This window comes from Diabrotica virgifera, chromosome 9 (genome assembly GCF_917563875.1).
Source record: "Diabrotica virgifera virgifera chromosome 9, PGI_DIABVI_V3a".
NCBI lineage: Eukaryota > Metazoa > Arthropoda > Insecta > Coleoptera > Chrysomelidae > Diabrotica > Diabrotica virgifera.
Genome location: NC_065451.1, coordinates 26386285 through 26397817, shown reverse-complemented (window position 1 = coordinate 26397817; position 11533 = coordinate 26386285). Strand labels below are relative to the sequence as shown.

The window sequence follows — 11533 nt, the reverse complement described above, 5'->3', positions numbered from 1 at the left end:
GAGCAACATCCTAATAGCTATGAAAGGTAAGACATTTGACTAATGCGTTCTTCCTATTATGACATAACGGAGCATAAACTCTCACGCTCCCAAAAACAACAGCACGAAAGATCGCTTCTCGGCGTAACAAAAAAAAGACAAAATAAGGAACCAAGACCTAAGGAAAAGAGCAGGTATCACTGATGTTGTCGAACGTATAGCGTATAGCCAAGCTGAAATGGAATTGGGCAGATCCAGAATACCAAAAAATTGTTTATACCAATAGTGCAGTCACTGAAGGTTTTCATCTCCGATTTCGTTGAACCTCCATCGATTTTTATGAAAATTGGTGAGTAGTTAGATGATATCTCAGGGAACAAAGGTGACATGATGCCAACTTGCGATTTTACCCTGGGGGTGGATGGCACCCCTTCTCGGGGGAGAAAATTATTTTATTAAGGTGATACAGTAGCGACCAACAGGTAGCCAAAACGCGTTCCAAGATTGCGTCTGTAGTTTTGAATATTTTTTCGAGATATTTGGCACACGTATTCGTAATATAATAAAGAATGGCGGTGCAGAACCCAATTTGAAAAAAATATTAATATGTGGAAATTACTCTGTAATTAAATACAATATTAAAAAAACGAGCCTGTACCGCCATTAAGAAGAACAAAAAAATACACTTTCTTCAAATAAACTATTTTATCCGATGCCTAGATTTTGTGTCATTTTGGAACTACTGATGAAATAAAAAATTTTAGTAGTTCCAAAATTACACAAAATCTAGGCGTAGGATAAAAAAGTTTATTTGAAGAAAGTGTATTTTTTTGTTTTTCTTAATGGCGGTACAGGCTCGTTTTTTTATTATTGTATTTAATTACAGAGTAATTTCCACATATTAATATATTTTTCAAATTGGGCTCTGTACCGCCATTCTTTATTATATTACGAATACGTGTGCCAAATATCCCGAAAAAATATTCAAAATTAGAGCCGCAATCTTGGAACGCGTTTTCGCTACCTGTTGATCGCTACTGTTTCCTCTTAAAAATAATACCATAAGTCGATAGAGGGACAAATTCTAATAAAAATTTGTTATATAAAGTTATTAACATAAAGCAATAGTTTTTGAGTTATTGAACATCAAAAATTTTAATTTTTCTTAGAAAATGCATGCTTTAAAACTGTTTTTCACGTATAACTCAAAAACTATAAGCTTTTGCAAAAAAAAGTTATTATCACTGAAATTGAAGATAATAAAAAACTTAATATACTCCTCACGTAAAGAACTAAACTAAATTTAATTTAAAGTGAGTTATGGGTAATTGAATGTATATTTTTTCAACGAGAACTCAAATCTAAGTATTCAAGCTTAAATAACGGGAAAACGATGCATTTTATGAAATACACCTGTTAAACAATTGTCAAAGTACTTCAGAATACCTATCAAATGAGCTCCAGAAGTTAATAGCATCAACATTAAGCAAGTTATGATGAAAATAAGAGAACCCTTTCGATTTTTTTAGGAAAAAGTGAAAACGAAAACATTTCCACAAAAATTAAAATTTATAGTAATCCTTACAAGATTTTTTTATACTGGCATAAGCAATGATGTCAACAATTTTGACTGGTTTAGAATGCATATTTTTGAAAAAAAAAGATATAATTTTAAAAAATCAGAATTTTTTAAATTATCGCAATTTTCATTTTCTTTTGAGAGTAACTACAAAAATACTCAATACACGTAAAAAATGATAAATTATATAACTAAATTTTAGTTATTTCTGTATCAAATATTTTACCTGTTTTACTATTTCTGTAGGGTAAAAAATAACCGAGACAGAAACGTTTAAAGCTTAAATTTTCCTGCGAAAACCCTGTAAGCTGGGCCATTTAACCTTTTATTTAAAAAAAAAGTAAGGGGTTAAAAGATTAAACTTAACAAGTTTTCTTGGAATTAGCTTTGAAATAGTTTTTAGGTGAAACTGATATCAGTGATATCGTAAACATTAACGGAGTTATTTAAAAAAACAATAACATTTTTTGTAAAAATTTTTAAAAGATAAATTTTGAAAATTTTTGGAGCATAAATTTTAATGCTATTATCTTGTTCGGGGACTCATTTGATAGATATTTCTAAGTACTTTGGCAAATATTTAATAAGTTTATGTTATAAAATGTATAATTTTCTCGTTATTTAAGCTTGAATACTTAAGAGTTGGGTACTCGTCGAAAAAAAATATACATTCAATTACCTATAACTCACTTTTGGTTAACACTAAAATAGACCGGACAGTATCGTCGCCCCCGCTGGCGAAATTATTCCGATTCGATTTTTTTTGCACAAACTTACCCAAAAAGAGGTCCTTATAACATATCCACAGGGTACCGGGAGGTGCCGTGGTCAAAAAATTGTTTAAACAATTTTATTTAAACAAAGTCACGAAAATAATTTTTTTCATTTCGAACAATTGTTTTTAGATAATTTAGGTCACTCTGAGCAAAAAAAGGCTCTTATAATTTTTCTCTAAAATTAATTGTTGTCGAGTTATATGCGATTAAAAATTTGAAAAATGCGAAAATGGCCATTTTCATGGCTTAACTCGATTAAAAATTATTATTATAAAATTCAATAAGTAACCAGATCAAGTTTCAACCCCCTTCTTTAAGGTCCCGAAGAGATTTTTGTCATTATTTTATTACAGAGCTGTTATTTTTAATTATTAACAATTAGCGCTGTAGTCCACGATGTATCGTCGCCCCCGTTAGTGAAATTATTCCGATTCGATTTTTTTGCACAAACTTACTCAAAAAGAGGTTCTTATAACATATCCACAGGGTGCCGGGCGGTGCCGTGGTTGAAAAATTGTTTAAACATTGTTTAAAAATTCACAAAAATTTTTTTAAGATAATTTGGGACATTCTGAGCAAAAAAGGTCTCTTGTGATTTTTCTCTAAAATTGATTGTTGTCGAGTTATACGCGATTTAAAATTTGAAAAATGCGAAAATGGCCATATAACTCGACAACAATCAATTTTAGAGAAAAATCACAAGAGACCTTTTTGCTCAGAATAAATTATCTAAAAAAAATTGTTCGCAATAAAAAAATTATTTTTGTGAATTTGTTTAAAAAAAATCGTTTAAACAATTTTTCGACCACGACACCGCCCGGTACCCTGTGGATGTATTATAAGGACCTATTTTTGAGTAAGTTTGTGCAAAAAAATCGAATCGGAATAATTTCGCTAGCGGGGGCGACGATACTGCCCGGTCTAAAAGGTTTTTCTAGTAAGGAGCTTATTTGATTTTTTATTAGCTTCAATTTTGGTAATTATAATTTTTGTAAAAACTTATAGTTTTTTAGTTATTTATGAAAAATCGGTGAAAAATAGACATTTTTCTCACGAAAAATAAAAATGTTTGATCTTTAATAACTCAAAAAGTTTTGATTTATTTTAATAACTTTATATAATTTTGCTTAGAATTTGTCCCTCTATCGAATTATGGGGTTTTTTTAATAAAATAATTTTCACCCCCGAGAAGAGGTGGCATCCACTCCCAGGGTAAACGCGCAAGTTGTAACCATGTCACCTTTGTTCCTTGAGATATCCTCTAACCACTCACCAATTTTCATGCAAATCGATGGAGGTTCAACGAAATCGGAGGTAACAGATCATATCCACCTTCAGTTACTGCACTACAATAACATGCTATTTAGCTAAATAGGGTAGACATGCTCTTGGAACAGTAAAACGAAATAGAATTCTATCATGCAAAATCCCAACGGAATCGGAGAGCAAAAAACCGATACGAGGAAGCTTAGGTGAATATGTAGCTGAATATGATGATGTACAAATAAGCAATATTTATTGGGCAGACAATAAAATGGTGGTATTTTTATCCTATTTTAAAGGAACAGATCCTATTCAAACCGTAAAAAGATATGATAGGAAGCAAAAAAGTAAGTTTGATGTAACTTGTCCTGCAGTAGTATTAAAGTACAACCGTCTATGGGAAGGGTCGACCTCTTGATAGTATTCTGAGTCGAAATAAAATAAAGATAAGATCAACAAAATGATATATTTATTAGATATGGCAGTTGTGAATGCTTGGTTGTTATGAAAGAGCTAACCTTGAAAAATCAAAGTGCTTGAACATATCTGAATTTAGAATAGATATAGCTACACTTATGCCTATGTATATATAGAAATAGAAAGTACTATATAGAAATGTAGTGTAGCACCTTTGATTTCACCAGATGGTCGAACTGGAACTGACAACATAAGAAACTTTCCTACATGGGGTGACACACGACGGGGTTGCAAAGCACAAACATTTGTAGTGTGTGAGAAATGCTCTACAGCATTATGTTTCAACAAACAGAACAACTGTTTTAAATTATTCCACAAAAATTAATTACTTTCGTATGTATATCAGATACTAGCTTACAAGTACTACTTACGTGTGATGATGCACATATGAATCAGACATTTTTTTTGTATATTTTATATACAATATGTGAGAATTTTTTTGTTGTTTTCCTCATTTAACATATCCCATTTTAAAATCAAATGTCACGGTTTGATATAAAAAAAACATTGCGCACTGTAGGGTAAGTTTGTCTCTGACAGGGATCAAATCCTGGTCTTGCGAGCAATAACATAATAATATTTTATAACTAGTATACAAAAACTTTTACAAATACTTCACTGTAAGATGAAAACTTGGAATAATCTGTTAAAATTTCATTACTGTTATTAAAAAACAAAGCACATGGGTCTGTGTTATCACTTTCAGTTGTTATTAGTTCCACTTTAATAGAGATATGCTCAAGACTGGATTTTACAGGTTTAGTTTTACGTAAACGTACAATATGCTCTCTTACAAATACATAACAGCTTTCAAAATCTACAGGTAGTTTAAAGTGAGAACCAAATCCCATATACTTATGCCTGTCTTTCAAATGTGTGATCATTTGGTTAGCAGTTCCTTTTTCATAACAATTTTTTCTAGGGCAAGTATATTGTCTACCTAATTTACAGCTTATTTCATGTGACTGCATATGTGAAAATTCAAACTCGCCACAACAATTACTACAATTCCAAGCGAACATCTTCATTGTCTCAAGTATGTTGATGGGGATTGATATTCCATCGGTGTCAACTTTAAAAAACTGATTACAATAGTAACATACATACTCATCGTCGTCGTCATAGTAATATTCCTTCACTGGATATCCAGTCAATGAAAAAACGCAATACGCTTTGCAATAATAACATATTAGATCGAGACTGAATTCTGGGTGTTCAATTTGACTCTCGAGTGAATCATTTTTGACTATAGGTTTCCTCACAGCATTACTAATTTCAGGTGCCGTCAAAACTTTTAGATTGCAATCAATTAATTTAAACTTAATCAGTATCAAATTTGACATTTTCGAAATATTCACAACAAAAAAATCATCAGTACATGGTCTTGGGTTCAATATAACATCAAATTCTTTGTTTTTACTACTTACAGTAAATTGGTGGTATATATTTTTAGCGAGTTTATAACTCCCAATATAAACCAAATATAATTTTATTGTATTTTCTGACTTAGTATAGCTAATATACAGAAAAAACAAATTATCTTCTTCGTGATATATATAAACACTAGGCATTTCTAAAAGATCATTTAACTTGAAAACAAACGCGGGACAATCCAATATAGCATCCTTATGGTTGGAATCAAAGTGTCGAAGCAGAAAAAAACTCGCCATTTCTTCACCACAAATTGGACATTCGTGAACTTTTTCCAAGCACACCTAAAAATATAAAACAATTATAATTTTATAATCAATAAATGCTTATTTAACACATATTATCAAAATACGTGTAATTCAAATTTTCAGTCAAATAGAAGGACCAGAAAACTCAATATAAATATTAAGTATTTATAGCCCTTAAACTATAATGGCTTTTAAAATACTAGTATATATTTGGTTAAGGGGACAGGCGCAAAATGTCTCCTGTCAAAATTTTCAATGTGTTTTAAATGTATTCATTTTTTTCGAATCCTGAGAAAACTAATAAGTATTTTTGAAAAATTTAAAGGCAGAATGAAAGATTGTGTTATTGTCGCGGGCCGAAAGTCCCTTAGAATAAATAAAAAGTTTCTTTTGAACGAAATATTTGCAATTAAAAATCACACTAAATTTTCTCTTTTATTTTCACCCCTGTAACTTATTAAAATAAATATTATAGAATGTTTCAGGGACTTTCATCCCTCAGTAATAATGTATTTAAATTTGCGTTTAAATTTGTCAAAAATATTTATTACTTTTCTCAGAAAAACCTAAAAAAACGTACATTTTTGTACGGTATCTTTTTTTCGTATCTCTTTCATTTTCGAGTTTCATGGAGAAAATGGAAGATTTTTAAAAAAAAATTTAAAATACGCTCTCTACTTTGAACTTATTTTTATCAAAAACCATTCATTTTAAAGTCGTCCAACTTTTTGAACATAGAAATAACACTATATTAAATGGTACTGTAGAAGGAAAACGATGCATTTAAATTCTGGTGGATGAGGGGTTAAATACACTTCTCATTTTTTCTTAAAATACATTAGTCATCAATTTTTTTGCAGCATATCTCGCTTAGTTTGAATGTAATCGACCTTTAAGATTGCTCATTTTAAAGATCTTTTTAAGCACTACAAAAGGTATTGGTAGCCTTATAAACCTAAAATCGACCGTTTCTCTGTTATTTCAAGTTGAATATACCAACTTGAGCATGCACCAAAAAAACAAACTCTTTTCACCTACCACATCTCTTTTTGTATTATAACTAGAAGATTTATGAAGAAACAAATCTCTTTCTTTTTTTATTCGCGGTGTGCAAGTACTTGGAAGGGATACGCGAAACGATCGTGCGCGAATAGCGGAGAAATATTGCAACTTTCTTAAATAATTCATATTGTCAAATGAAATTGTCAAATTGACGTACATTTCATACCTATTGTCATTTAAGAAGAAAAATTATATATTACTTCACAATATTGATATGATATGCAATTATTATATAAAGGTAAATTTAATTAATTGTATTTTGCTTGCAATACTGCATTTTAATAACTAATTTTATTTACTACATACAATTGTTTACGTTTGAATAACACAACCTAAATCTTATTTTTTCTTCTTATTATTTTTTTTTGGACTATGGCTTTGACAATTATCCAGTAACCAGGACCATATGATTGGCCAATATAATTAAAAGTGCGAATAAAAGTTCAGAGCGTAGGAATAGGTGTCGCTTTACCGAACTTGCACGGTCCCAATAGTGTACAAATAGCTATTTGTATAACAAGGGAGGAAAGTGCTACTTTTCCTCCCGAGAATGAAGTTTACTGCCCGACGCGTAGCGGAGGGCAGTAATCATTCAAGGGAGGAAAAGGCACTTTACTCCCATGTTATACATATGGTTTTTCCACCTTCCTCAAATTAATAACAAGTCATTTTTCATTTTTACTTAATTTATTTATGTAACTAACCAACAAAATTTATTAGAACTAAAACTAACTAGTAGGTACAATATAACTGTCAACTGTCAAATATAAGTCAAATTATTAATGTAAACATTGTTAAATCAAAATAACAATTTACTGTTTTTTACCATTCTGCAAAATACTGGGTGTTTTATAAATAAACGTTAAAATGTATAGATACTTACGTAATAGAAAATAGATATTATACAGGGCGTCAATAAGTTATATTTCATGAATGACGTCACTTTTACTTTTCCTCCCTAGGGAGGAAAAATATTTTCCTCCCTAGGGAGGAAAAGTACAACTTTGCTCCCTACAACCAGGTCCGGAAAAGTATACTTTCGGTAGAGGTAGGTGGAAAAATGTTTTATATAGTTTTTTTAGTTAGATGCATGGTTTTTAAGGTATTCGCAAAAAACCGTCGGAAAAGGTGTCATTTTTCAATGAAAACGGATAATTTTCAACCACGAATAACTTAAAAACAATTGAGTTTTCAAAAACAGTTATAGAACAGTTTTTGCTTAGATTTAGGTACAGTTTGTCTAATTTACTTACCGTTGCACATCATTATCTATGTCAGAGATGTAAGTTGACATTGTTGCCAAAGTATAAAAAATCCTGAATCCATTTTAAATCAAATAGATCACATAATTATTGCAAACTTGGATTATACAACAAAACAAATTAATATTCAATGTAAATAAATAAAAACATTAGAAATAGAAAACTAGAATTAAATTATAGTCTTACCTTCAAGTAAATAATAAAAACAATAAATATCATAAAACAAATATTTAGAGTCAAGAATAAAAGCAAATCTAAAGTGTCAATACCGCAACTGTCAAATAAATGTTACCAATTTATGCCAAAATGTCACCTTCGTTCGATTACAGTTACAGTGTGTTCCGAACAAATGTGCTTCATAAAAACGCTTTATAATCCATTTATACAAATTAAACGAAACATATTATTGTGTATTACTTTAAAATAACATTAATAGAAATCTTCAAATATTATATCTACGCGTATATAATAAAATATGTCTAGTGGCTGTAATTCCAGTGTACTCGGCAAAAGGATTCTAAAAAAGAACACACCTACCGCCTAAATATTTCGTGTTGGTATCATGTGACGTCACGGGCTATGACGCAAATGACGTGCAATGGTAATTAAATTAGATGGAGTATAGGTTATCTAGCGACTTCCGTGGTTATTTTGACCAAAAAATTGTCCACCCCCTTGAAAGAGTGGGAACCGCCCCCAAGATAAAAGCGCCATAGTATATAGGGTACACTTTGTTTCTTGAGCTATTCCCTACTTACTGTGAAAATATCAAGTAAATCGATGTCGTAGGATTGAATTCGGAGCCAAATACCCTCACTGACTGCCCTATTAAGAATTTGTAAAGCCAGAGTCAGACGAATAAAGACATATGCATCAGAAACAGGACCCAACATAGCCACAACACAAAAAATACTGGAAACAGTAGAGATGAGAGTAATGAGAAGAATTACAGGAAATACGCAGAAATATCTAAAGAAGAGTGAAGACATTAGAAGAACATGTAAACAGTGTATAAACGAATGGGCACTAAATAGAAAAAAAGAATATGGAATAACCACATACTTAAGCAGAATGGGAGAAACCCTTGTGGTCAAAATAGCAAGAGATAAATCACCAATTGATAAAAGCAGTATTGGAAGACTACGCAAAAAATTAAGTGACAACCTTCCATAGAAGTATCAATCCGCCAATAAACAAGCAGAATTGATTATAAAGAGGAAGATGAAGATAGATTATTCATAGATAGACAGAAACAGACTGTTCATAAGACAAACTTACAAATAATATCTTTGTATAAAACACTAACAGATCACTACAACAAATCTCCAGAAATACTTTGGAAAAACTAACAAAAACTGAAACATAACAAAAGTTCCAACTAGTAATGAAATCCAAAGCACTATGAATAGTTTAGGAAATTTTATAGGGATCCAGCTCTTAAGTTAACACTTTATAGAATGTACTTATAATATTCTGATTGTTAAATAAAATATGATAAAAAAAATGAAATTATATTAGGTACATACTTTTCAATGTACCTACCATATTAAGTCCAATAAATTTAGATTGTCAAATAATATTACATGCTATTTGACACAAGTAACTTTTTCAAGTCCAAAATGCTACTCAGATTCCTATCCTTCTCAAATCTTTCTCAATGGTCAAAATTCAATCCAATGTTTTACTACAGAAGTCACTTTTCAAAAATCTATATTGAACAAGTAACTAATAAGGAAGTATTGATAATGCCATCCACATCTGAATGAGTCCAATCAAAGTGCAAGAGAGAACAAATTTTCAGTAGGTAGTCATTTCCGCACAAATTTACCTGTTGAAAACCAGAATGGTCCAAGTCAAGAATTTTATTTTACACACTCTCTTGTATATTTTTATTTTTATGTAACATAATATTATTATTATTATGCAGTGAGTATGTAAAGGTTGGAATAAATTCGTTTTCTCGATAATGGACGATTTTGGAAAAAATCCCGAAACAGGTCAATTTTGATTTTTAAATTACGACTTTTTGGCATATACCTACATATATCATATTTACTAGTGACGTCATCCATTTGGGCGTGATGACGTCATCGATGATTTTTTTAAATGAGAATAGGGGTCATGTCATAGCACATTTGAAACATAATTCAATTCTATATTCAGTAATAGAAACATTAACATAATTATTATTTAGATACAGGGTATCCAAAAAAAAATTAGTTTGAATTAAATTTATTGACAAAAAGAAGAATCTGTAATTTATTTTATTCAAAATACATTTTACTGCTATCAGAAAACAAGAAAATATGTTTATTTGACAAATAAATGTTATTTTTTGCTTAAATTCAATATTAAAGCAGCCACCCACCTGCCTCTTGACAGTTTGAGCATTTAATTCAAGCGAAAAGCAATGATTCTTTTTTCAAATAAACATTTTTTTTCTGTTTTCTGAGAGCAGTAAAATATATTTTGAATTAAATAAATTACACATATTCTTTTTATGTCAATAAATTTAATTCAAAAAAAATTTTATTCGACACCCTGTATAAATAATTATGTTTGATGTTTATATTACTAAATAGAGAATTTAATTATCTTTCAAATGAGCTATCACACGACCCCTATTCTCATTTAAAAAAAATCATCGATGACGTCATTACGCCCAAATGGGTCATGTCATTAATATGATAAATATGCCAAAAAGTCGTAATTTAAAAATAAAAATTGACCAGATTCGGTATTTTTTCCAAAATCGGCCATTCTCAAGAAAATGAATTTATTCCAACCTTTACATGCTCACTGTATAATATTGACATATAGCATATAGGTATCGCAGTAGCTGCGTCTGTGAATGGGTGGATGCACTAATATTTTTCATATTTTTTAGGAAAATAGAACACAGTCAAACAGAATAAAATTCTTGACGTAAACGTAAATTGAAATTCTTGACTTAGACCACTCTGGTTTTTAACAGCTCAATTGTACACAACTCCATTGGTGACATCCTCAATCATAAGGTTTATTCTTATCCTGATAATGCTGTGTTATTAAACAAAAAAGGCGGAAACCAGCATCCTGAAGATAAATCAATTATTTTTCTGTCTTCTTTCCATATCTCGGTATAGTCACATTCTGTCTTTTCGTAAAAGGAAAATTCCAACAAAGGTTCCATGTACTCAAATATGAGTAAAATGAAAAATTAAGGACAGCTTATGTTTCCTTTGGGTCCAGAGATGATATAAATATCATCCCCAGAGCAGACTGCTTAAATAGACAGTTTGGTTTTGTTTCGATTTAAAAGTGTTCACGTAGCCCCACTCACGGGGTCTAAGGAGACCGAAACATATGTGTGAAGATGATGGATAATCTCTGGACCGAAATGACAAAAAGATGACTTTCATTTTTCATATTTCTGTTATTATTTAGAATTTTGAAAATAAATTGATTTTTAAAAAC

General features: G+C 30.5%; 1 protein-coding gene across 2 annotated transcripts in view; it reads right to left on the bottom strand.

Moving 5' to 3' along the window:
* Window positions 1-898: 898 nt before the first annotated feature.
* The window catches only part of LOC114332060 (uncharacterized), a 58064-nt gene continuing 47429 nt past the window's right edge, over window positions 899-11533 (bottom strand). The window contains exon 2 of one of the 2 annotated variants that reach the window (XM_028281766.2): window positions 899-5789. In XM_028281766.2, the coding sequence (XP_028137567.1) occupies window positions 4662-5789 (1128 nt within the window). In that variant the 3' untranslated portion in view covers window positions 899-4661. The remainder of the gene's footprint in view (window positions 5790-11533) is intronic. The other variant, XM_028281768.2, reaches the window with a different exon arrangement.